This window comes from Ictalurus punctatus, chromosome 20 (assembly GCF_001660625.3).
Source record: "Ictalurus punctatus breed USDA103 chromosome 20, Coco_2.0, whole genome shotgun sequence".
In the NCBI taxonomy this organism is placed as follows: domain Eukaryota; kingdom Metazoa; phylum Chordata; class Actinopteri; order Siluriformes; family Ictaluridae; genus Ictalurus; species Ictalurus punctatus.
In genome coordinates this window covers 23,086,917-23,113,003 of record NC_030435.2, presented here as the reverse complement: position 1 = coordinate 23,113,003, position 26,087 = coordinate 23,086,917, and the positions used below count along the sequence as shown (strand labels likewise).

At 44.9% G+C, this 26,087-nt stretch overlaps 1 protein-coding gene across 4 annotated transcripts in view; it reads right to left on the bottom strand.

The window, feature by feature from the left end:
* ssbp3a (single stranded DNA binding protein 3a) overlaps positions 1 to 26,087 on the bottom strand; it is a 28,743-nt gene extending 2,656 nt beyond the window's left edge. The window contains exons 1-17 of one of the 4 annotated variants that reach the window (XM_017495468.3): positions 25,983 to 26,087; positions 25,238 to 25,310; positions 24,036 to 24,097; positions 23,778 to 23,862; positions 7,129 to 7,218; positions 5,956 to 6,030; positions 5,536 to 5,595; positions 5,360 to 5,414; positions 4,688 to 4,761; positions 3,903 to 3,988; positions 3,435 to 3,483; positions 3,285 to 3,320; positions 2,495 to 2,558; positions 1,706 to 1,776; positions 1,512 to 1,575; positions 857 to 885; positions 544 to 645 (exon numbers count right to left, since the gene is read on the bottom strand). In XM_017495468.3, the coding sequence (XP_017350957.1) occupies positions 544 to 645; positions 857 to 885; positions 1,512 to 1,575; positions 1,706 to 1,776; positions 2,495 to 2,558; positions 3,285 to 3,320; positions 3,435 to 3,483; positions 3,903 to 3,988; positions 4,688 to 4,761; positions 5,360 to 5,414; positions 5,536 to 5,595; positions 5,956 to 6,030; positions 7,129 to 7,218; positions 23,778 to 23,862; positions 24,036 to 24,097; positions 25,238 to 25,310; positions 25,983 to 26,038 (1,131 nt within the window). In that variant the 5' untranslated portion in view covers positions 26,039 to 26,087. The remainder of the gene's footprint in view (positions 1 to 543; positions 646 to 856; positions 886 to 1,511; positions 1,576 to 1,705; positions 1,777 to 2,494; positions 2,559 to 3,284; positions 3,321 to 3,434; positions 3,484 to 3,902; positions 3,989 to 4,687; positions 4,762 to 5,359; positions 5,415 to 5,535; positions 5,596 to 5,955; positions 6,031 to 7,128; positions 7,219 to 23,777; positions 23,863 to 24,035; positions 24,098 to 25,237; positions 25,311 to 25,982) is intronic. The other 3 variants (XM_017495469.3, XM_053673626.1, XM_053673627.1) reach the window with 3 other exon arrangements.

The following is a 26,087-nucleotide window of genomic DNA, read 5'->3' as shown; positions in this document are numbered from 1 at the left end:
GTCTGTCTCTCTCTCTCTCTCTCTCACTGTCTGTTTTTCTTTCCGTGTTTTTTCTCTCTCTCTCTCTCTGTTTTTCGCCGTCTGTCGCTTTCTGTCTGTGTATCTCTCACTCTCTCTCTCCCATTCTTTTTTCTTTCTCCGTCTGCCTCTCTCCCTCTTGTAATATGTAAGTAAACGAATAAACAGGTAAATAAATTAGTACATATGTAAATATAATAAAGTGCGCAAAGAAATAATCAAGGAAATAACGGAATAAATAAAACAAGTACAGAATGAAATAAAACAGCTTTTTAACAAATACATGTTATATCATTTGAAAAAAAGAATGTTTTTTTTTTTTTTTTTATGAGATTTATTTATCGCATTAAGTTTTACTCGAATGGGATTTTACTTGAGACGAAGCTAATTAACCACAGACGGTTATTTTGGAAAGCCGTCTGTACCGGCGGTGCCGATCGTTCCCGAGGCCGTACGCGTGCAGCGCGCACGTAGAGCCTTCGGGGAACGGAATCGGCGAGATTAGACCCGAGTCCGAGTACTCACGTTCTCGTTTTGGAAAGTGTGCAGGAAGTTCCCTCCTAAATCGCCGTCGTCCCTCGGCGTGCCGGGCGGGTTACTCAGACTGCTCAGGTTATTCGGGGAATTCTACAGGTGAGGGAAAGACTCGTACTCGGTCTCAGCAGGTACACAGTACTAGTGTTAAATTACTGTGGTATAAGAGGAATAAAACACTGCACGACGTGCCGTTCTAGGAAAATAATCAACGTCCCGGGCGACAACAGCGACCCTGATTGATCGCACACCCCCCCGTCGTTGATTATTTTCCCAGAAGAGCACGGCACAGGTGTGTGCTTACCTTAGGAAGCCCGTCTATGTCCCCCGAGCCTGTAGATTAATCAACAAACAAACAAATAAATAAATAAAACATCATAATGCAATCAATTTAGTATCAGAGATCGAAAGCACTCTCTCTTGAAACGCAAAAAGTCAGTTTTTCTTACTCTGAACGTACAAAAATATAAATTTACCATCGGAGAAGCCGAGTGTCTTTTTCTGCTACTGTATGCGCGCCTGTTTCAGTTCATCAACGCATGTTGTTGCCATATGGCAACAATGACATTTTACCCTTTAAAAGAGTGCTCAAAATATATAACCTTGTTTAAAATGACACAATAAATAAACAAACAAACAAATGTTAACTCATCTCAGATAGTGTTTAAGTAGTTTTTCCTAAATAGTGAAAAAGTCGTAACATTTTACGAACCCTCCGATTATGACATCACCATACCACGTGATTGCAGAAAAGGAAATGCAAACAGCACTTCCTGGTCATGTGACATGGCATGTTTTAAAAAAAAATTTTTTTTTAAATGTCATGTCAAAGTTAAAGCCCCGATTTTTTCCAGTTACAAAGGAAAATCGTAGTTTTGTATTATTGCCTATCCAAAAATTGGAGATAAATGAACTGTTACCACGCAGTAAAGGGTTAATGACTGAAAGAGTGATTTTACCTAACGAGCCGTTCATGTGGTGAGGCTCCATCCCTCCCATGGGGCCGTCTGGACCTAACGGGAACTAAAGACGGGGGGAATAAACAGTAAATAAAAGAGAAACAGTCCTGCAAAGGGGAATTTATTATTATTATTATTATTATTATTATTATTATTAACTTTTGGTAGGATTAGAGTTTTAAATCGTGACTCACGCTGGACCTGTTCCCTCCTGGTGGCACCGAGTTTATCATTGTGTACAGATTCTCACCAGAATTAGTCGAATCTGATGAACAGGGGGGATAAAAGTGAACGGATCGTAATGAAGCTTGTAGGGGCGTGTGAGCGTTAAATTCGTTTTGGCTCATGGACCGCGTCACACTTAGAAAAAGTGGGTCCAGAGAAACTGACTGGCTCGATAACACAAACAACATCTCTTAAATTGTTTATCGCTGGAGTGTATGAATAAATAATGTAAAGATTGTGACTGCATAAGTATTCACCCCCGTTGCTATGAAACATTCATATTCTTTGCTTAAATTGCATATAATTGGCTCGTTTTGTCAGTAAATAAATACGTATGTACATCAATAAGTAAGTAAATAAATTTATAGGTGCATGTCGCGAGCCACGGTTAGAAACTTTATCGTCCTGGATCCAGGCTGCGAGATGAATATTCGACACCCCTGGTCTACGGCCCCTTAACTCCGCGCGTTCGTACTCCGGACCTCGGGCTGGTCTCTTCGACCCCGAGTTCGGCAAGCGATGTCGAATCAAAACGGCCGCTCGCGGCTTCATCGTCAACAAGCAAAGTAGCACTTTTTACCTATATACGCACACACACACACACACACTCGTATACGCTTGTAAAATCTATAAGCCTGCCGATACATTCATTCCAGGCGTCCTGCTTCCGAGGAAAGTCGAATGCAGCGTAATTCTGAGGCAGTGCTGCGTTCGAGATATTCACGGTAACTACTCTGAGGTTGTACGCTGAGGTTTACCTGCTGGACTTGGCATGATGGGAGTTCCTGGAGGACAGCCTCCTCCTGCGCCTCCCGGTGGTCCCTGAGCCCCAGAAAAAACATATCGTGAACATCACAGATGAAGAGTTTGTCCGAATATGAAGTGTACACAGTATATTTTGAAGTAAAATGCTAAAAACAACAGTGGAGGGGAAGAATCGGATGCGAGGGGAGACGCAAGCAGCGAGGATCGACTGTTCTGCAAAGAGAACTGGAGGTATTTCCCCCTGTTCCTAAAGAATTTCCCAGAGAAGCATTATTACCGTGTTTACATTTTGCTCTTATGCTCCGACACGAGGAACTGATGGATGATGAACTGCATTCAGGAATCTGCTGCACATGACGCTACACTTTGATTTCCTCTTGGACTCTCATTGGCTGATGTTGATGATCGTTTCCTGCTGCTTCGCGTACAGCACTTACATTACTCGATTCATCACCAAGAATACTATAAATGCTCAAATCTAGTGTTTATTTGAAAAGGCGTGGCGAAGCATCCGGCTTTAAAACCCACAAACTAAAGAACTTTATAACTTCTGGCCTCTGAGGTTCGGGTGGGAGCCCAATTCGCGTTTACGACCCTCTTCTTTCCCGTTCCTTTGATGTCCCTTTGATCTTTTATCTGATTCTAGCCATTCTGTCTCAGAACTGTTCCCTCCCCTGAAGTGAACTAAAATGTTCCTCTTCCTGTCTTGTTCCCTTTGCTGCTTTGCCAAGACGTCTTTTATTTTGTCAGCAAGTTTCGGGAACGGAGACAAAAATATCTCACCACGTATGTGCCCGGAGATGAAGAAGAATACGGGATCTGCGAAAAAAAACCAAAACAACAACAATGTAATCAAAATGTTTTAACGAACCAGGCGTCAAAGTGTATGTTAGATATTTATCTGGGAAAGTTTATTGGAAAGGTCACGTTTACCGTGTTGGTGTTATTAGGATTAGGCCACGGCCTACCGGTTCCTGGACCCCTGAACGACAAAGATAACAACAAATAAAGTAAATGGGAATTCCAGTGGTGATGTCTGGATTGTGATTGGTCGGAAGAGGAGGTGTTGATGAATTCTCTAGAACAGCAGCTCTGACTGTAGTGCAGCTGCACACCACGGGTCTACGTTATTCTAAAGTATGTGGTTTCTATAGTAACGGCTCGTCCACGGGGACTCGTGATGAACGGATTTTTAAAAACGTGTAATCGTCGATATGGTGAAGTTTTCTGTAAGGATAAGGAGATGTTTATTTAACATTAAGGGAAGGAGTCTCCAGTGTCAGCACTTTGTAACAGTCAGAGGTGAAGCTTTTTTTTTTTTATTTGATTCGTATATTAATCTTTTAACTAACTGAGATTTTTTGAAGGTGTTTCACGGCCCTGGTGTATAGAAAAGCTTACATGTTAACTCCTGGCATGTTGGGGCCCATGGAGTTCGGAGGTCTCATCCCACTCCCGTAGTTCTGCAGTGATAACCATGGATCAGACTGAGAGAGGGAGAGAGAGGGAGGGGGAGAGAGGGAGAGAGAGGGAGGGGGAGGGAGGGAGGGAGAGAGGGGGAGGGAGGGAGGGAGAGAGGGGGAGGGAGGGAGGGAGGGGGGGAGAGAGGGAGGGAGGGGGGGAGAGAGGGAGAGAGGGAGGGGGAGGGAGGGAGAGAGGGGGAGGGAGGGAGGGAGAGAGGGAGGGAGGGGGGGAGAGAGGGAGAGAGGGAGGGAGGGGGGGAGAGAGGGAGAGAGGGGGAGGGAGGGAGGGGGGAGGGGGGAGAGAGGGAGGGAGGGAGAGGGGGAGAGAGGGAGGGGGGGAGAGAGGGAGGGGGAGAGGGAGGGGGGGAGAGCGGGAGGGAGGGAGGGAGGGAGGGGGGGAGGGAGGGAGGGAGGGAGGGGGGGAGGGAGGGAGAGAGAGAGGGAGAGAGAGAGGGAGAGAGAGCGAGGGAGAGAGAGAGAATGAGAATGAGAATGTTCGTTCAGAGGAAAATAAGAACGGAGAAGATTAAATCCATTCATAACGACAGTTCGGGTTTTATTTCAGTACAATGCGGATGCTTTGTGTTTAAACGGTTCTCGTTCGTGTTAGTGATGAGATCCAGGGACTGTTCGGACCTCGGTGTACAGGAAGTACAGGATTGAAGGGAAAACAAAAAAAAGCGTGACTGATTTAAGACAGAATCTTCTTCTTCAGGGACAAACCTGTGGTCCGGGTCCCATCGGTGCCATCCCTCGGGGCATGCTCATCCTCTGCATGGGTCCCAGATTCGGATGGCCTGAACACAAACACAACCGGACACAGTTTACGCGTGTGTACTTCTCATTTCAGAGCATATAATGCACGCGTGCTACATGTTATCACTAAGGCAAAGCAGCTCACAATTCAGTACAATCCAGAGATAGCTGTATTACATTTTTATAATAAAACGTTATATGCTATTGTGTATCCTTCACATACACACGTTTATCCCATGGTCTGTCTGTCTGAATACTCGATTCTGATTGGCTGGAAGGTGTGCGTTCAAAGCGTATATGGATAAACCACGGATTATCCCTTACTTATTATATACGAGCTGTTCGGAATAAATCTTTTTATATTCGTACACTAACGAGACGAATAATTTTTCTACCAGGACTCCGCGTTGTTATTTCCTCGCTTTGCCCCTTGAGCTACGATCTGATTGGTTGGGAAGAAAAACAAAAACAAAAATGTTTACATTGAGAAAAAAGAAAAAGCAGCCTGTATGTGTATGGAATTGTAAAGTGACTGAGTGCAGTAAATAATCTGAACCGTACTAATGGTACCAAGGGTACTAATTCTGATTTTATCATTTGTGAATTCAGTCCTTAATAGAAAGCCGGATCTTTCGGTACCTGGAGGCCGTGTGGGGTCTATTACGTTCGGAGGTAAAGGCTGTCCTCCCTGAGGCTGGCAGAGAGATAAAGAGAGAATGACATGAGCAAGAACATCAATATTTTTCCATTATCTATACTGGATGATGAATCAGTTAAAAAAAATAAAATAAAATCTCTGGCAGACCCGGACCGACCTGGTTACTCATCCTGATGGGGGGCCGAGGTCCTCCTGTGTAACGCGGGGACATAAACGGCTGCAGGGCAAAAAGGAGCGGGGGATAATTTAACTATTCGTCACAGGAATAATAATAATAATAATAAAAAAACTTTTACAGCAAGTGATGAAACATTTTCAAATGCAGCTCAGAGTGGTTTGTTTTCAAACGCAGCTCAACAAACGGGAGGAACAATTCCAATAAAATAAAATAAAACAAAAAAGAAACCGTGACTGAATAATCAATAAAGTGATAAAAACAGATGAAGTTGAACATAAAAAGGAAAAGCTGAAATAAGCGACAGAGGACATGCGCGGTCCTGTATGCTGAAATGATATGGAAAGGGAATATGTGATGTGAGATCCGTGTGTGTGTGTGTGTGTGTGTGTGTGTTTTTACCTGTCCGTGAGCTCCCATTATGTTAGCGTTAGGAGGAGGCTGTGAGTGAGGAGAAGCCTGTGAGCCTGCCGGACCCTGCAGCGCCGGAAGAGGAAGAGGAAAAGGAAGAAAAGAAGCAGGAAGTTAAGGCAGAAACCATGCTAGCAGCGATGCGAAGCAAAAACTTAAGAGACGGATCAGCGGTGCAGGTCCGAGTAGTGAGAAGCAGTGAGACTCTGTGTTACAGTGATGAGTCGTGAAATTACCGATCACAAATCCAAGAGCCGTATGAATATATGACGTGTACGCGGACGCACTCTGTTCAACTGATTATGTCGCCTCTGGTTTAGGTTTCACAGGTAAGTTTCAAGAGCATGAATAAAGAGCGTTAGCCCCCGCCCCCATCTTAAAAACAACAATAATAAAGAAATAAATAAATGAATGAATTAGAGGGGCAGTGAAGGACGTGAGCAGTAGAGGGCAGTAGCGGTGTTTCATTGCATTTAGGATCTTTAACTGGCCTTGTTTCACATTTCACACTGTGTCCGCTGATGCATGGCTCCACACTGGGGTAATGGGCCTTGCTTGGGTGGAACATACGGCGTAGGCTACTAGTGTGCGTGTGTGTGTGTGTGTGTGAGATTCTATTATCAGGCTATGATGCCATCTCCGTCTTTACAGAAGGTTTTTCTAATCCATCCATTCTATTACACATCGAATGCATCCAGGAATATTTCCATGACGCTTTGCTCCAAGTCGTCTGCCTTGTTCGACACCTAATCGTCTCTATAAAGCAGGAAACGGGACGTTATATGATGCTGCAGCGGCTTGGCAGTTGACACAAACACATTTGCACGATTGCTGTGCGACTCTGCTCGGCTCTTACGGGCAGCGCGGTAATAGTAACCCTACTTTGCGAAGCGAGAGTGCTCCTACGGTGGCTGCCATTAGCGCCTAATGGTCGTAATCAAACTGACTCCCGGAGGACGCCGGGGGCTTGGCGGATAACCAGAGGCGGAGGCATAATGGGCCCTCTGTGTGTGCCGGCTCAAAACGGATGGCACGTGTGTGTGTGCATGTGCGTTCAGGAGTAAAGAGAAGGGAGGGGAGGTATAAGCGATAGCCTGCTGTTTGACTCTCTGAGACTGAACGCTGATGGACACCGGTTATTAAAGGTGCAGGACAAAGGCTTACCTGGAAGAATCCGGGGGGCATTGGTCCACCTGGCATGCCATCTCCGGGTGGCAGGTTGCCCAGAACAGGGCTCGGAGCTGCCGCTGCACTCTGTGGAGAGACCGCAGACGTAAAACCGTGTTGGAATACTGTTACAGACGTTTAAATGCATTAAAGCTACAATCAGAAGGTTGTAAAAACATAAATGTAAAAAAAACACCACCCTACGTGGTGTTCACGTAGGGTGTGTGCCGTGAATCAATTACGCTATATATATATATATATATATATATATATATATATATATATTATAATATTTAGTTCATATTTTCACGAGATGGACGTTAGATACATCTATACCCGGCTAATTTCAGGTTTCATTAATTTACACAGTGTATTAATTTAGTCCCGTCGTGTGTAGGTTAAGTACTTAAACATGAACCGAATTTCGATTCTTATTCAGAATCGTTGATTCGTTTGATTCCTTATTCCAGGCTCAATGTTTATTTATACATTTGAAGGACGTCTAATTTACTCGAACTAGATTCATTCGAGTCGACTGAGTCGTTTGACTTCCTTATTCCACTCTTATCTTTATTTATGCGTTTGAAGGAAATCTTACAGTGCAGAATGTGAGTGAACAGACTGCTTTGTATTTATTTATTTATTTTTTACATTTTACATGACAAAATTCAACCGATTCATTTCTGCCTGACTCATTTACTAATCTACTCAAACTTGATTCATTCGAATCATTTATTCATACATTCGACGGAAAAAAAGACTCGTCGAATAACTCTTAAAATATATATATATATATATATATATATATATATATATATATATATATATATAAAAAATCACGATTTTAATATTAAGCAAAAGAATCATAATTCCTCTCACGAACATAAACAAAAGAAGCAAACAAAACAGCTAACAACACCATGTTATTATTTATTAATGACCAGCCCCAAAATAATCTCTTAATACTTCCTGATTGTAGCATCGAAAACACCGTCTGACCCAAACCCCACGTGACAGACTTTCGGATGATTCGTTTGATTTATCGATTCGTTTGATTTAATTGATTCGTCATTTGACTCATTGATTCCAGTCTCACGTTTTATACAGCATTGTAACGTAGTGATAAAAAACAGACACCGCTTTAAATCTGCCTCGAGCGCCACATTTCTAAATGGCGCGATGACGTGCCGAGCTTGGCCTGTTTCCAAAACCCTCCTATAAAAATGGAAGCGTCAGCGAAATCAATAGCGGAAATGTGCGCTCGCGGGCTCGCCGGAGACCTCTCGTCTTCTTAACGGGCGGACGTTTTTTTTATTTTTATTTATTTTTTTTACAGAAGTTCAGGCCTCTAATCAATCAAAGTCAATTAGTCTGAACGCTGCTTAGAATTACAGCAGCTTTTCTGACAGCGCTGGATGTTTTTCCTGCAAGGCCAGCATTTCAGACGCTGATGATCGCTCTATGATTCTATTAACGTGTCTGCCGTGGAGATGAAGGGTTCGTGTTCTCACGATCTAACATCTGCCAGTCCTGTATTTACGAATCAGACTTATTTATATATATATTTTTTATTGCGTAGCAAAATGCGACCATCAGAAACAACCGACAACATGATCAGATTACAGGAAAAACACCACGAGTACAGTAGAGTCGCTCAGCGGCGCGTGCAGAGACACAGAGATGCTCACGGTTTCTTTTCTCGTCATCTCTGTGGATTAAGACTGAAACGGCAGCACGCACGCTCTTCCGAGTACACTTTAACGTCAGCACTGAAACTCCTCGGCTCTCGGATTGCGTCATTGTGTGTGTGTGTGTGTGTGGTGTACAGTATATTCTCTGTGGGGAACACAGACGATCAGAGTTCCTTCCGCTTACTCTGTACGCATTAATCGGCAATGACGTGTGGCTCAGTGCGCAGCTGAAGTTAAAAGATCTTCATCTTGTTTTTATTTTTGTCCCTTTTCGGTTACTGGCAGGCCTGGGACTTGGCCACCTCTCGTAGGTTCTCGTTTATCTCACTGGATACGAAAGAATTTATTCGTAACTTCTTTTGCAGGAGCATTTGTTCGATTAGGACAAAAGTAATGGCACCCTATAAGAGGAGTTTGTGTGTGTGTGTATATATATATGTAGCTGATGCCGATACACTGCACCGGCTGAGCTGCGTTGCTAAATTTTCCAGTAACGCAGCTCAGCCATTGCAGTGTGTCGGCATCAGCTACATATGGTTTAGTCGCCATTTTGTTGAGCTTTTTTCCTTTTACGGAGGTCTGTGAGGTGTGGCTAAACGTAAACCCGCTGTAATTTACAGCCGATCGGCCTTATTAATAATAATGAATGATAATCATACGGACACGGGTGCGCTAAATTTGCGGGGATTTTCACGTTAAATTTGGATTATAAAAACATTCAACTTAAATTAGGTAAATGAGGCTCGTAGTAAGTGCGTAAACGTGACAATACTAACGTCTCGTTTTTGACCTGCGGGACACGTAACCCGTTTCCCTGTTTGAACACATCGCTTGGTTCTGATGCTATGATCAGGTTCTTAAAAACAAAACAAAAAAAAAAAAAACACACACAACTCCGGTCTCAGGAGGTTATTTGGTGCATCCGAGAGTTTAATCTCCTGCGCTGGCCCGAGTTCGAGCTCAATCCCGCACCCCGGCTATAAAATCTGATTAGAACAAAAGGTCAGGATTTAAGGGACTTATAGCAGGTAGAGCAGCATCTTAAACTCCAAATCCTCCTAAGAGCTTCATCTTGTTAGAGCTGCCTCTTATTCAGAGGCAGAAGGTGATACACGGCGAAAATCTACGAAACTAACAAGTAAAGGACGCTCACTGTTGTCGCTCCGCCACAGTATTAGACTCCGGTAGGAGGCGTGGCTTAACGTATGAAGGCGGAGTTGTGCATTAGGAGCGATTCAACGACACTACAGTTCCAGAATGCTTATTATGTTTAAGGCACATGTCGGAGGATTTAGACGTGCGCGCTACAATGTTAAACTGGCGGCCGTAAGCGTCCGCTTCTGGTTAGCTACATTTCTACATTTACGCAGTAGCTCCGGTGCGAACAATTTTTCGGAGAAAAACAAAGCGATTCGGCTACAAGATGAGTGTTTTGAGCTCTAACGCTAGATCTGGTCCTTTTTAATCTACGGACGGCGAGCGAAACGAATAATCGGTCCTCGCCTAAATTGGGTGAAAGATTCAAATATAGTTATGGATATATTTAAAGCGAAAAAAAAAAAAAAAAAAAACCTTATCGCGACCGAATTCTTTGCGCTAAATAGGACGCCCGAATCGTTTAGAGGTGGGGTATAGTTGATGTGTTGGAAGCAGGAAAAATGGGCAAGCAAAAATGGTTCAGGAACGGTCTGAGGGACGAGACAAAGAGTTCAAGGTGTTGACTCGGCCTCTGAATTCCCCCGATCTCGATCCAATCGAGCGTCTGTGGGACGTTCTGGACAAACAAATCCGATCCACGGAGGCCCGATCTCACAACTTATAGGGCGTGAAGGACCTGCCGCTAACGTCTTGGTGCCGGATTCCACGGCACGCCTTCGGAGGTCTTGTGGAGTCCGTGCCTCGACGGGTCAGAGCTGTTTTGGAGGCACAAGCGGAGGGGGACCTACACAATATTAGGCAGGTGGTTTTAATGTTATTTTGGTGTATATTATTACATCCAAAGCCGATAAGTCTGAGTGAATCTCTGGCTGTACGACTTTTAAGCAAGATGACGTATCTGAAAATGTTCACGTCGGTTTGAACCCAAGAGCTCTGACTCAGTCACTCTTACAGGATTCCCCGGGCGAGACTTGTGTCGACGGGCAGGTCCGAACTACGTTATTTTTTTAGTACTTGCATTAATTGTAAATGAAACTGGCATGGAGTTTTAAAGCCGCTCGGACGCTGATTACCGTAAGTACAGTCCTCACTGTGAAAGTTTCTGGGACACGGTGAGCTCGGGGCTAAAAGCGGACCCGCAAACCATCCGCAAAGTATCCGGTAAGGACGAGGCGGTGCTATTTGGAGAACAGATGAAGAATAACATTTACACGCGAGTATGAAGTTCTCTAAACACTCCTCTAGTGGAGTTTAATCCTCTCGCCGTGTTGAACGAGGCCAGAGGGACATATTTTCAAGGCCAGCGTAATCCTCTTTGTGTCCGAGCGGCGTAAACAAGAGAGTATGAGAGAGATTAGGCTGGTCTGAAAGAGTGGCGGCGGGACAAAAAAAAAAAAAAAGTCAACAGTCAGTTCGGATAAAGCGTCTGATGCTGCAGCGAAACAGAACGTTAATTCACACTGGACCGGTTTCGACCCGAAGTGTCTCGGTGCGGTAAGTCCGTGACTTTAATCCGCGGGCAGGACCGTGCTGGATGAGAGCGGGGGATGATCGGTTTCAGCTCCCCGAGACACACTAATGACCTGCTGGGCAAACGGTTAAGAGCACACGGAGGAATGAATGGGCATTTTCATAAGAAAAGGAGATCTCCTGAAAGCTGGATTGCAGGTTTGGTGCACGACCTCGAGGCTGACTGCGGTAAATCCGTCTCTGGGTAAACATGTTTCTAAATAAAGAGGAACATCTGCCTAGCAATCAGAACGACTCAGCAGCCTTCTGTTAGGATGTAAATAAAAAAAAAAAAAAACAACCCACTAATGACTGTCAAGAAATTTAATTTCATTTATTTCCGATACAGAGTGCCAGGATGTGGTTCTTTATGCACCTTAATGCATCTAGACGTTATTTTTCCACCCTTCTTCCTGAAGCCTACATTATACTATTTTTTCCTGTTGACCGCTTGCTGCGTTTAAGTAGGGGATAAAACACTCTTTGTCATGCTGTTGTAGGAAAATAATCACGTGATGAAGCGGAGTTTCTGTTACCGCCTTAACAGCGCGTCCCGTGGTGTTTTATTCCTCTTACACCACAGCGATTTGCAAAAAAAACTTCGTCTTCTTCTTTTTTTTAAACAGACGTTCTTTCGCCAGCCTTTTTTTCTCTCTCTTGAAATTAAAGCCGTCACGTTACTGAGAAACTCCTTTCCTGCGTCGACAATGACGCACCCCCCCCCCCACCCCCGCCAATCCGTCCAGACGTTTGTTAAAGGAAAATAAGACGACCTAGGTGCCGAAAACGAAACCTCATTTTGACGCCCTTGAACTAGCTGGAGGAGTTTAGCACAGCTACGCCGTTTATTTATACCGGCTTGTCAATCTTATCAGGTCCTTTATCGGACTACCTTTACAAAACTCAAAAAAAAAACACACCCTGACTTTATTTAAACGAGGAAAGGAAAGGGAGATGAAGCGGCGTATCTGCATGAGAATACAGAACAGATCCTCACAATGAACCCCCTGGAGAACCTCCGCCTCGCAAAACACGAGTCTGGTGTTATCAGCTTGTAAAGTCTCCCGGAGAACAGCGGGAGTAAAAAGCCTCCATCCTTCTTGGGGGGAAAAACACGACTCTGTCTCGCTTCCTGAATCAATCACTCTTATCAGACCATCGCAAACCCCTATGGAGTGAGGAAGAGCGAGCTCATGGCCCAGGGCCACTCGGCACCACCAGAAACAGTCTAAACAAGCCAGGCAGCCTCCATTTCCTGCTCGGGCCGTGCCCACAGTCTGTGGTTTACCCGCTCAAATTAGACGTCTCTACTCTTACTGCTACTGCTGCCGGAAGAAAGGAGCAGAGCGTAGTCCCGTATTTATCTGGCCGGCTTTGTTACGTTAGTGACGATCTCGTGGGTTTTCCTCCGGTCTGAGAAGACTTTATTTTAAAGTGAAATGTGGCAAAAGTGGCTGTCTTGAGGTCAGGAAATGGAAATCGGGCACCGAGGACAGACGAGGCAGAAAAAGAGAGAGGGGGAGAAGGAAATGAAGAATGCCAGAGCGCTGGAGAGTTCTCCGAGTGCTGTTCATCCAGACCCTCATATCCCTCCGTCCGCCGCTCATCTGCCTACGTCCTGATGAGATCCAGCTGCAGACGGTGAGAGCGAAGCCCACTGCAGAGCCCACTTCACCTTGCGACATGATTAAATTTCAGCGTGTACGAGCGCTGGCCTCAAAACAATAAACAACAACAAAAAAAGGAAATACATGCACCAAACGATATATTCAGTTCATCCAGGGCTAAAAGGCTCTCAGCAGCCATGCTAGTGTACAGAACTGTCTGAGGGAGAAATCAGTGAAAGGGGTGTGGCCTAGGAGCCTGTCAATCTTAATGAAGGAGGTGTGGCCTCTGTGGCTGTAAGTTACACTGAAGGAGGCGTGGCCTCGTTGTCCATCAGTCGCACTAAAGGAGGCACGGCTTCTCTGTCCATCAGTCTCACTTAAGGGAGGTGTGGCCTCGGTTCATCCAGACCATGTGGCCTGTCCATCAGTCTTACTAAAGGAGGCGTGGCCTCGGTGTCCATCAGTCTCACCAAAGGAGGCGTGTCCATCAGTCTCACCGAAGGAGGCGTGGCCTCGGTGTCCATCAGTCTCACCAAAGGAGGCGTGTCCATCAGTCTCACCGAAGGAGGCGTGGCCTCCGTGTCCGTCAGTCTCACTAAAAGAGGCGTGGCCTCGGGTTCCATCAGTCTTACTAAAGGAGGCGTGGCCTCGGTGTCCATCAGTCTCACCAAAGGAGGCGTGTCCATCAGTCTCACCGAAGGAGGCGTGGCCTTGATGTCAGTCTCACTAAAAGAGGCGTGGCCTCGGGTTCCATCAGTCTTACTAAAGGAGGCGTGGCCTCGGTGTCCATCAGTCTCACCAAAGGAGGCGTGTCCATCAGTCTCACCGAAGGAGGCGTGGCCTCCGTGTCCGTCAGTCTCACTAAAAGAGGCGTGGCCTCGGGTTCCATCAGTCTTACTAAAGGAGGCGTGGCCTCGGTGTCCATCAGTCTCACCAAAGGAGGCATGTCCATCAGTCTCACCGAAGGAGGCGTGGCCTCTGTGTCCATCAGTCTCACCAAAGGAGGCATGGCCTTGATGTCAGTCTCACTAAAGGAAGCGTGGCCTCGGGTTCCATCAGTCTATCCATAATAATTAAAGCAAGGAAGTGTGGTTTCTTTGCCTGTCAGTCACATTAAAGGAGGTGTGGCCTCCTGCTTGTTAAAGCTGGCACTTTTTCTTAACTCTTTGCACAATATTGTATTACATCGCATCACACTGAAACAGCCGTGAAGCGATTTTTATTATGTTAACCGCTTGTCTTTTGTACACGACTGAGATATCGTCTCGTAAGGACGAACGAGCGTATCACAGAGCGATGTAAAAAGACGGCTTAGTTGCAGTGGCTGTTGAAACGTGTCGCGGAAAATGAGAACATAAACTGCCCCCTGTTGTGTCATTAAACCATCGATATCATTTCTGGTTATGACTCCGCGAGCAGGATTTACAGAGTGAGCACTCATTTAGCAGCTAAAATAGGCCTCGACCGTCTCTCCCTCAGGGGACAGGTGTTATTGGTTTGCTTATTTACACGTTTACTGTGCACGTGGTAAAGGGGGGGGGGGGGGGGGGGTGGTGCAAAAGTGGAGTGAGGGATCACACTCATCCATCTCCATAGAGCTAGCGGATGAGTGCCATCTGCCTGGTAACAAAGTCCTTCTCCTGACGCCATGTCCATGTGTGACATCAGGCAGGATGAGAGTCCGGGGGGTTAAAGGATGAGCGAAAAATGGACACACAGAGAGTGTGAGTGGAGAGAGAGAGAGAGAGAGAGAGAGAGAGAGAGAGGAGGACGTGGAGGAGATGGAGGGATATGAGGGGGTGTGAGTGAGTGTGAGACAGTGGACAGAGAGATAAGAAGGTGAGAATGTGAGCAAAATAGAGAGAGAGATAATAGAAAGGTGTGTGTGTGTGTGTGTGTGTGTTTAGCTAATACAAATGTGCCACTGTTTGTCAAGCCAATAAAGTAGCTTCAATACAATTGATAAGGACAGGGAGTGTGTGTGTGTGTGTGTGTGTGAGAAAGAAATTAGTTACAGCTAAGTTAAGACAAGGTTAAAGTTATAAGATAGCAAGACATATGTGTATGTGTGTGTGTGTGTGTGTGTGTGTGTGTGTGTGTGTGTGTGTGTGTGGTCCTTTCAGCTGTTAAGGATGGAGCTGCCGGTTTCCATGGTGTTTCGTTAATGATCGACGGGAGAGAGCATACAGAGATGGAAATCGGAGAGTCGTATATAAAGGGCGGGTCGGGGGTCAGAGGTCAGGGTTCGGGACCTTACAAGGGTGCACTTGAGAATAGAATGACCCGTGCGTCATTAAAATCGGCGACTACAATAAGGGTTCAAATCGATTGTGGTGTTGTCTAGTCTAGTGGAGACGTCGACAGATACGGAGGATTAACACTTTGCTGTAGCTTCAAACACGCGCGCACACACACACACACACACACACACGCTTACACATACGCCGTACGAATCATGGAACAGATTGGCGAACAAGACCCAAAAAGCATTAGTGTCAACAGTTCGATTATTCCATTGTTTTGCTGTAAAGTGATACGCTGTAAGTGTAATGGCTCCTGACAGCTGGTCCTGAGAGACGAAGGAGGAGCAGAGCGAGAGAGAGAGCGAGCGAGCGAAAGAGAGAGAGAGAGAGAAAAACTTCAAACAAGAAGCTTTCTCTCCATCTGCTGCCTCCTCCGCTGGCTTCCCCTGCTATTTCCTCAGCACTCAGTCTCATCCCTCTTTCTCTCCCCATCTCTCTATCCCTCCAGCTGAAAGCGCTGTCTGTCATCTCGGCTTTCGCTTCTTCAGAACCGTGACTCATCTCACACCGCCGCTCGACTCGGGTTCACCAGAAACGCACGGTTTCCTCTCTAATCGAACGGATGACGCGTCGGTGAGACGGAACGCTCAAGAAACAAGCACGAAATTAAAAAAAATTAATAAATAAATAAATAAACACACGAAAGAACTACTAACGATTGTTGTCTCTGTCGTTGTTTACTTAAAAATTCCTCCGGCAGAATCGCCCAATTTCAGACCCTTCACTCTTCAGCGCCTGCAGGAACGAGACTTCACTGTACTGTCAAACCGTCCGCGTTGACGATACGTAAAAACATCCTCCTTTTAATATATATTAGAGACATTTTCTCTCCGATAGTCCTCAAAAACTTTTTTTTCTTTTTTTTTTTTACCGAAGGCTCATGTTTAATATCCTGCAGATGTTTGCGTTGATAAAACGGGTACACGTGTTTCTCTTTCCCCATAAATAATTCAGACGGAAATGGTCTGCGGTTCAGGACACGCATCTGAACCGAGCGCTCTGTTTTTCTATTTTCAGAAACTCTTGTGTAGAAGAGACTCTCAAGGGCCGGTGGACGGCCCGGGCGGCCCGAGCGATTAGCTCGTGGAGAACGGAGGCTGCGCGCGTGCTCGGCTGCCCTCGTCCAATTGACCTTCCCGATAAAAGCGCCATTAGCGGCAATTAAACCGCAAAATGCAAAGCGAGGGTCCTTAAACCGAGTGGCTGAGATGGAGAGGTCGCGGGTGGACTAATATTCTACGATCGTGTGAATGTAATAAAGTGAGCATGAAATGGATTACCGAGTCGCTTTGGAGGGGGAAAAAAAAAAACAAACAAAAAAAACCCCCCACGATCGACGATCGCTAGCTAGCTATTGTTTAACTGCTTGTAAAACCGCACACGAGGACACTCCATCGTACTTTTTGACCTGGAATAAGTGATTTATGGTAAGCGATGAAACTTGAGAGGAGGCGGAGCTTCAATCGTTTGTCTTTAGTAACAGCTTTCCCCAGAATATTTCCTTGGATGTCGTGATCCTGGTCTGATCGTTATTACGACGGACGTTGCTAAAATATTTATTAGAATTGTTTTCACACTGCCGTGAGAAATCTCCGCCGGAGTGCATCTCTCTGTGATGGACGCTGCTGGAGTTGCTGATGTCGGCCGATTTCTAATGCCAAGCCTGGCTCGCGGTCTGCGTTTTTTCCCCCTCTCCTTAGACCCTGCCGTATACAATATGCTGTCTGTCGTCAGAGGGACGCTACAAAGCCTCATTCTTAGCAGCACAGCTTGCTAAACAGATTGCACGCTGTAGTCGTCCATGCACGGAACATCTTCCCTCACAAAAATATGAACGTGGACGGGTTTGAAGTCGATGATCTCAAACTTGTTTAGAAGAGACGAGTCGGAATCTGTCGCGCTGCGGTGCATTGTTATTCCCGTAAACAGACAGACCTCACTAAACTTTTTTTTTTATTTTGGGAAAGGAACGTGCGTCATTTGCCGACGGCGTGTGATGGGATGCTGTATTTCACTCGAGTCCAGTCCAGAAAACAATCCAGACCAGAAACCGGTCCTGACTAGTCCAGAAACCAGCCTTGATGAGAAACCAGTCCAGACGAGACCAGCCCAGGCCAGAAACCAGACCAGACCAGTCGGGCCCATTCCAGAAACCAGTCCAGTCTAGTTCAGAAACTATTCCAGTCCAGAAACCAGTCCAGACCAAATCAGTCCAGAAACCAGCATAGTCCAGAAACCTGTCCAAGCTTGTTCAGAAACTAATCCACTCCATAAACCAGACCAGTTCAGAAACCAGTCCAGACCAGACCAAATCAGTCCAGAAACCAGCCTAGTCCAGAAACCAGTCCAATCTAGTTCAGAAACTAATCCAGTCCAGTCCAGAAATTAGTCGAGTCCAGTTCAGAAACCAGTCCAGACCAGACCTAATCAGTCCAGAAACCAGTCCAAACAACACCAGCCTAGGCCAGAAAACAGACCAGACCAGTCCAGTCCATTCCATTTCAGAAACCAGTCTTGTTCAGAAGCAAGTCTAGTCCAGAAACCAGTCCAGTCCACTTCAGAAACTAGTCCAGTCCAATTCAGAAATCAGTCCAGTCCAGAAATTAGTCCAGTCCAGTTCAGAAACCAGTCCAAACAACACCAGCTTCTTGTTCAGAAGCAAGTCTAGTCCAGAAACCAGTCCAGTCCACTTCAGAAACTAGTCCAGTCCCTAGTCCAGTCCAGTCCAGGGATTTAACAGGAGCATGCACTCACACTTACAGCACCTACGTCCAACACAGACCACTTAAGCACATCCCAGAATTACAGCGTTACTACAGCAACCAGATCACACACAGGTGGGACAATGGGGGATGAAATTCTTTTGTCTATAGCTCACGGTTTATGACGTGACCGACAGCTAAGAGTTCAATTCTGCACACTATTATAGAACCGTTATTCATGAAATCATTCCTGATGCACTGTTAGACCTTTTCCACCAACAAGGTCCTGTTCCCTTCAAGATCTTTCATCTCAGCGCCAACACGCTCCTGGTCTGGAACCGAGAACGAGACATGACAGGGGCTTGGGGGCGGAGTCATTTCGACTGGACTGGAAAATACGTACGTGGAATCGAACCCGACTTCGATCCTGCGTTTCAACGCACGACCTTTCGGATCCTGATACCGATTAATGACTTGCGTTAAACGAATTGCGACTAGTACATGAAATAAGTTAATAATAATTAGCATGTAGATTCGTGTTATAAAGACCGATACTCTTTTGTTGCTTAACAACAGAAGAACGCGAATGCATAAGACGAGGATTTAGTGAAACGGTGCTCCGGGGCACATTTCGGGGAAGAGTGGAGATTAAATTGTGGAATGTAAACCAAACTAATCCATCATGAAGAAGCTCGGGAGGGACAGAACATCTCTCTCGCTCTGAGCTGAGCGCCGGTCCAGACGTTTTCCACCCGGAGCTCCACAATATCATGAGGAATTTGGGCAAATCGTTGGCTCTCTAATCCTCGGCCTGGCCTCGAGAGCGCGGCGCAGCATTCCAACCCCCTACAGACTCGAGCGCACGCTCTACAAACCCCCCCTCCTTCCCTCTGCCGCTCACGTACACACGTACGCACACCCTCCACCTCCACCTCGGCCTGGAAAACAACAGCCGAGCTGTTCGTTTAAAAAGAGAGAGAGAGAGAGAGAGAGAAAGGAGTGAAGGAAATTCCAGGAATAGTTAAGAGTTAATACATAGACGACTGACTGCGCAGTCACACAACTGGCATGTCGAGCCAAGAGTGCCCTTATCAGTGAGCGAAATAATTAACCCAACCCTACACGCACACACACACATCCCCAAACATGTACGCGCACTTCCCCGATCTCGCATTACGGCTGTTTAAAACATCAGAGCTGCACGTCACATTGCATATTGTTTTGTTTATGCGCAGCATGCACAGACGACAAAAAAAAAAAAAAAAAAAGAGAAAAGTGCTCATCTGAGCAACCCTTCCCCCATCGTCCTCTCTCCTGCTCTCTGCCCTCCAGTAACACTCTCTCGCTCTCTCACTCTCTCTCTCGACTCACTTCCTTCCTCTTCTCTCCATTCCCTCACTAATCCCCAGGCTCTACTGGCAGAGTGAGCAGAGTGAACCTGCGCACAACCTACAACACCGACACGGCCTCTCAGAAGCGCCCGGTTTACGCTGCGGATCAGAGCAGGACGATACCATACGATACGATGCGTTAAGCCTCGACACCCTCGACCCTTTTTTCCCTCCGTCACGCAGCGGATCACGGGCGGCTCGCTCGTTTATTTATTTTACGACTGTCTCTTTAACCCCAAACAAATGAAACTGACCATATGTACTCTTGTGAAGCTGCAAAGCAAATCTATCTCAGGTTTAATCGCTCCTATCGCTAAATCTTTTCACTGGGCAATGGGAAACCAGTCCATCACAGGGCATCATCATGCACACACACACACACACACACACACACACACACGACACGGAGCCACGATTTCGGCCACAGCAGACAGTGAGACGTTGGATTGAGGTTCTCACACATGTATGCAAATTAGGTAGGACAATGGAAAGAAGCAATGATTCAGAACAACTGGCTCGGATGAGACGTCGGACCGATCCGATGGCGCGGGTGCTCCGACGGTTCTTCGGTTCCACCGCTCACAACGTTAGTTCCTACCTGCGATTACTTCCCATTTGTTATATACGACCTTAAACGTGGATAGAGATATTACGAAGACACATAAAGCTTGGAAGGAAGTGACAGAGATGTGCTAATTCGGCAGACGGTGCTCAACCACAAACAACAACAGAACAGTTCATATACACACCACAAACAACAGAACAGTTCATATACACACCACAAACAACAACAGAACAGTTCATATACACACCACAAACAACAACAGAACAGTTCATATACACACCACAAACAACAACAGAACAGTTCATATACACACCACAAACAACAGAACAGTTCATATACACGCCCACAAACAACACAGTTGATACACGCCCACAAACATCAACATAAACAGTTGATACACGCCCACAAACATCAACATAAACAGTTGATTCACGCCCACAAACATCAACATAAACAGTTGATTCACGCCCACAAACATCAACATAAACAGTTGATACACGCCCACAAACATCAACATAAACAGTTGATTCACGCCCACAAACATCAACATAAACAGTTGATACACGCCCACAAACATCAACATAAACAGTTGATACACGCCCACAAACATCAACATAAACAGTTGATACACGCCCACAAACCAACATAAACAGTTGATACACGCCCACAAACATCAACATAAACAGTTGATACACGCCCACAAACATCAACATAAACAGTTGATACACGCCCACAAACATCAACATAAACAGATGATACACGCCCACAAACCAACATTAACAGTTTCTACAAGTTACCATAAGTTACCTAAGTTACCATAGCAACAGCAAGTAGCTAGCTCTAACAAAACACACATGGAATCATGCGACCCATGTCCGCTGCGTGGAAATACTTCATACAGCGTAATAGAAACGCTAAAATGTTGTATGAATCACGTTGATGGCTTTGTTTTTCTTCTTGTTGAAGAAAATAATTGAGTGTTTAAATATCTTTAAGAACGTCTTTAAGAACATCTTTATTCATCTGATTTCATTTTCCGAACCTGAAAAAGTGCTATGGTGCCATCTCTAACACACACACACAACTGTGTAGAGAGTGCATCTTTATCAGCACCATCCCTATCATTAAATGAAGCGTTTTGTCTCAGAAAGAGAAAGAAAAAGAGAGAGAGAGACACACACACACACACACCCCCGAAACACACACACAAACACAAGCTCCTTGAGGGTTAAGCCTCTCATAGCCGTGGCGCATCTCTGATGTCACCTCACAAGCACAGATAAAAATAGAGTGATGAATCTCTCGAGACCCCACACGCGGACTTCCTGTGCGTCATCTTACGCGGACCTTTGATTGATCGAAGGCATTAATCTGTGTTTACACACTTCGTTCCCGAGTACACACGGGCCTCGTGTTACCCGAGCGCCCGGACGAAAATCAACCGCCGGACAATATCTGGTGATGTGGAAACTGAAGAGACGTCTTCAGAGCATCCAGTGATGCAGGAACCGTGAGTGAAACACCAAAAATCCTTACATTAGCTCTAAAATGGTCTGTTTTATTTATTTATTTAAAAAAAAAATTTTTTTTACATAAATCATGTGTATTAACTACTAAAATAAGTAGCTACTCCTCGTTACTGTTCTACACTTGATCCCTGCACCCGGTTAATCCTGTAAATGAGAGAAGGGTGTAGACGGGGTCTCGATGCCCCTCCTTTCCTGCTGTGTCAGGGTTAAAACGCTAAAACGCTCGAGCTAACCTCGCCATTATCAGGCCTTGCGGCTCTCCTCCCCTCCCCCACACGATTCCCCGTCTAACACTCCGACAGCTATTTCTGGCTTAAAGGGCCATGGCATCATAAAAAAAAACAAAAAAAAAAAAACCATCACAGACTTTATTAAATAATGCTACAGAGACGCCAAGGTGCCTCACATCGCCTCTTTTATTCCGGGGACGCTTCTCTCGTCACTTCTGGATTCTGATTGGCTGATTACAGTGGAGTAACTCTCTACAACAGCATATCTGAGAATGGTTCGTTCTTGTACGTTATCGTTTCTATAGTAACAGGGAATTGTGCGGCGGATGCTCCGCCTCAAACGCGCGTATTTGTCGATACGTTTAAAGCGTTTCATCGTACCAGGATGTTTTCCTAAGCCGACGCCAAAGTTATTAGCAGCAGTGAGCGCAAGGGCTTTAAAAAGAAGTTTTAAAAAATAATTAAAAATGAATTTTGATCGGTGTGAAAACGCCTTTTCAGAGATAATGACCATCGAGGGTTATGAGGGTTGTAACGTGCGCGTGCGTCCGCTGAATTAATTAAACACGACTCGCAATCAGCGACTCTTCGGTTCTGTATGGAACATTCTACACGTTTTACACCCTGATATGATAGAAAGTCAGCTGGGGCTTATCTGAGAAACCTCTGGGGCTCTCTGCTATACCACGATATGAACCTCGGTCCTTCAGGCCAGTAATGTGAGAAAACAAATAACAGGTTCCTCTGAAGATCTGCTCTGCGTCATCGAACGCCTCCCGGTGCTTACTGAGGAAGTCCGAATTTCTGAGTCAATCTGACATTCAGATTAAAATTCACCGTTTAATATCTTATACACTAAATATTGACCTACAGATAAAACACAATAGCAATTTTCTCTGGATTTTTCTCGGGTTCTGCACTGCCCGTGTTTTTTTTTTTTTTTTTTTAAAGCTATCTTCTAAAATGTTTACATTCTATCGGTTTACAACCATTTGGTTCTTCTTCAATATGTTAATACTGTTTTTAAAATCTGCAAACCCTGATATGTTCCTGATAGGAGAAACGTCCGTATCTACGGGACGTACGGTGTGCTACTTACTTAACGGCACTGAAGCTGAAAATATGACTTGCTCGTCCGCTTTTCTCATAAAAAGTTAATGGAAACCGATCACAAATAGTGAACCCTGTTGAATCCTGGTCATGTCTTTTCATTTCATCTTAAATATGGTGAAATTGCAAACCCCTGCATTCAAATGTGTAAATTAACGTAACTCCGTTTCGCCGGATCGAAACCGGACCGGAGCCGGATCGAAGCCGGATCGCGGTACTGGAAGTCGTAATGGAAATCGGCTCTTGTTTTCGGTTGTTGTATGCAAAAGACGGTGACAGATTTTGCATGCCGGTTTTAATTTCCTGTGATGCTGCCATGGCCGTGTGTGTCGAGACAGGACGTGTTTTGGTTGTCAAATGTGGTTTCGAGAAGGAATAAAACACTCCTTGCCGTTCTGTTACAGGAAAAGGCCGGTGTGACGAAGCGGAGTTACTCTTACCACCACGAAAGCTGATTATTTTCCTTTAACAGCGTGTCCCAAAGTGCTTTATTCCTCTTATACCCCAGTCATTTTCCAACAGTTAAAACGCTCCGTTTATTAACGAAAGCGACGTCATACTTTTTACCCGTGAATCGTTCCAAAAATACACACCCCAAAACTGCTTAACTTACAGCTTTACCTCGAACTCTGACACCGGAGACTCCTTCCATTAAATGTTAAACAGACGTCTCCTTAAAGAAAACTTTACTGTATCGACGATGACGGACCTTTTTGATCCGTTTCTACGTAGCGCCTGCTGCTAATCTCGACCGCGATTAATCGGCACCTTCTGACCGATCAGAATCTTTATTGCTTGAAGGTCGGGTGAGAAATCGGACGGGGACGCGTGGAAAGTTATAAAGCACTCACGTAGTCGTGGAAAGCCTTGGCTTCACTGGAGTGTTCGCAGTTGTCCCTTCTTTCTGGCGCGGCACAATAGAGGTCCCAGAACACACTTAAAATATCAATGATAAATAAATAAGTCAGCGGTCACAATCAACCCATGACATATCGTCATAAACATATCCTTATACAGATATATCCTTACACCTCTACTTCCTAACAAATAAAGATGAACTGCATACATATTACATTAGAAACATGAGGAATTGATTGAGATTGACGTACCACCACCACGAGTGCAGAAAGCCTGGAGGTTCTCCCAGCGTTATGTTCTTTTCCCATCTGATCTGAAGAAAATAAGACACCGGTGTAATCTTTCACGCAAAACATCGTTATATGGATCTGTAATATATAGTTAGGGATTTGCCGATAATCAGATATACAATCTATCATGATATTCAACATGCACAATACTGCGAAGCAGGGAAATACCTTTACTATTTATATATATTTATTGGGGAAAAAAAAAAAAGTCCTATGTAGAAGTAGGCTGCTAAAGTAGGCAGCATTCTCAGCAATATTTGTGCTCCAGAGATTAAGTCTGTCCCAACGGAGAGACCATCAGATAAAACTCTGCAAGAGAACTGTCGCTCTGACTGAGGAATACGCTCTCGAATCTGATCCATCGTCGGACTTCATTTTAAAACGACTCCAACGGCCTGCGTTGCCGCTGTTATCATTTCCATCCCCCGTTCCTTATCACAGGAGCTGGACATCGTGACGTAATCACGGGTGGGTCAACCGCAGAAAGTACGTACGTACCGACGGAAGAGCCGAGAAGCAAGGAACAGCAATAACAAGCTGGCGTTCTTGACGCAAAACGGGGTCCGGGGACCAGAAATGAATCTCATAAATCATTAATTTGATACGCTGATACGTTCTGGGTTCAACTTTGACAGTAGACGTGATATTCAGAATGAGTCGTTAATTCAACCACGATCTACCGTCCAATCAATATATACATGTATATGTATATGACATTAAAAGGCATTGGAAATAGCACATTTATGACAATTGTACAGAAAATGATTACAATAGCATGATCGTGATAGTAATAACGTGACATCTTACGTTAACAAAAAATAATACGGATAATAAACGACGGGTGAAGATGCACCAAGAACTAAAATTAGATCAGATAAGACCGATAACTTTTCACGAGCTAGTTTAAGCCGGCTCAAACCGGTTGTCAATCAAATAAGCTCCACCCCCTCGACGACAGCGACGCCGTCCCACGACTTCTTAGAGACGTGCGGGTTAAAAGGGCACATCTGAAACGATAACAAAATAATAACGCTTCGGATCGCGTTAGATTAGACACGGCATATATCTGATCAGATTCTTGCTCTTTTAGAATGCAATCGAGGGATAATATCCTAATCGGTGGTGGTTGTTTTGGTTTTTTTATTAAAAAATAAAGATTTTACCTCTGATAAGAAGGTCTGTGCTGATTTCTGAGCTCCGACGTGTAACAGGTACTCGTAGACATATAACGCCAACCTGTGAAAGAGCGTATACATCAGATTATAATCATCGAATCGGTCATGAAACTGTTTCTCCACCATGCCAAACATGTCTATAGTCAGAATCAACAACAACAACAACAACAACAACAAGCTTTATTATTTTTTTTATAGCACTTTTCATTTCAGTTCAAAATCTCACTAATGCTTTATTTAAAAATTAAACAAAGAATAAAACCATCCACAATCATAAAAACAATACACTTAAGGATTAAAGAACTTTAAAATACATGTAAAAATTCAATGAAATTAAAGATAAATAAATAAATGATAAGTTGATGAGTATTATCTTAAATATACAGGTATATAAATAGAGAGATAGAGAAAGAGAGAGAGAGAGAGAATACAAGGCAAAGTGCTTCATAACCACACTACACTACTAAACAGTACGTTAAAGCAGCACCGTACTATTAGAACGCGTACTATTTCCCACGCACACTATTTAGTACAGTAGTACGCAGTAGCCCAGGTAGCTGAGTTCATTTCAGTAGCTACTACCCAAACACAGCGCAACATACCCGCGTTTTAATTCACTTTCCCGCTCTGTTAAGCTTTAACCAGCCGGACACAGTGAACCACCGCGACACCAGCGACACGTTCTGTTCACCCGTGAATAAATAATGTAAAAAGAAAGAGTTTTATCGCTTACTTTTCCCGAGCTTGACCGTCCGACGGCACCGCCGCGCTTTTCCCTTTGGGGAACATGACTGCGCTCTCCGGCGCTCCTAGGCAACGGCTGCGAGTCAGAGCGCGA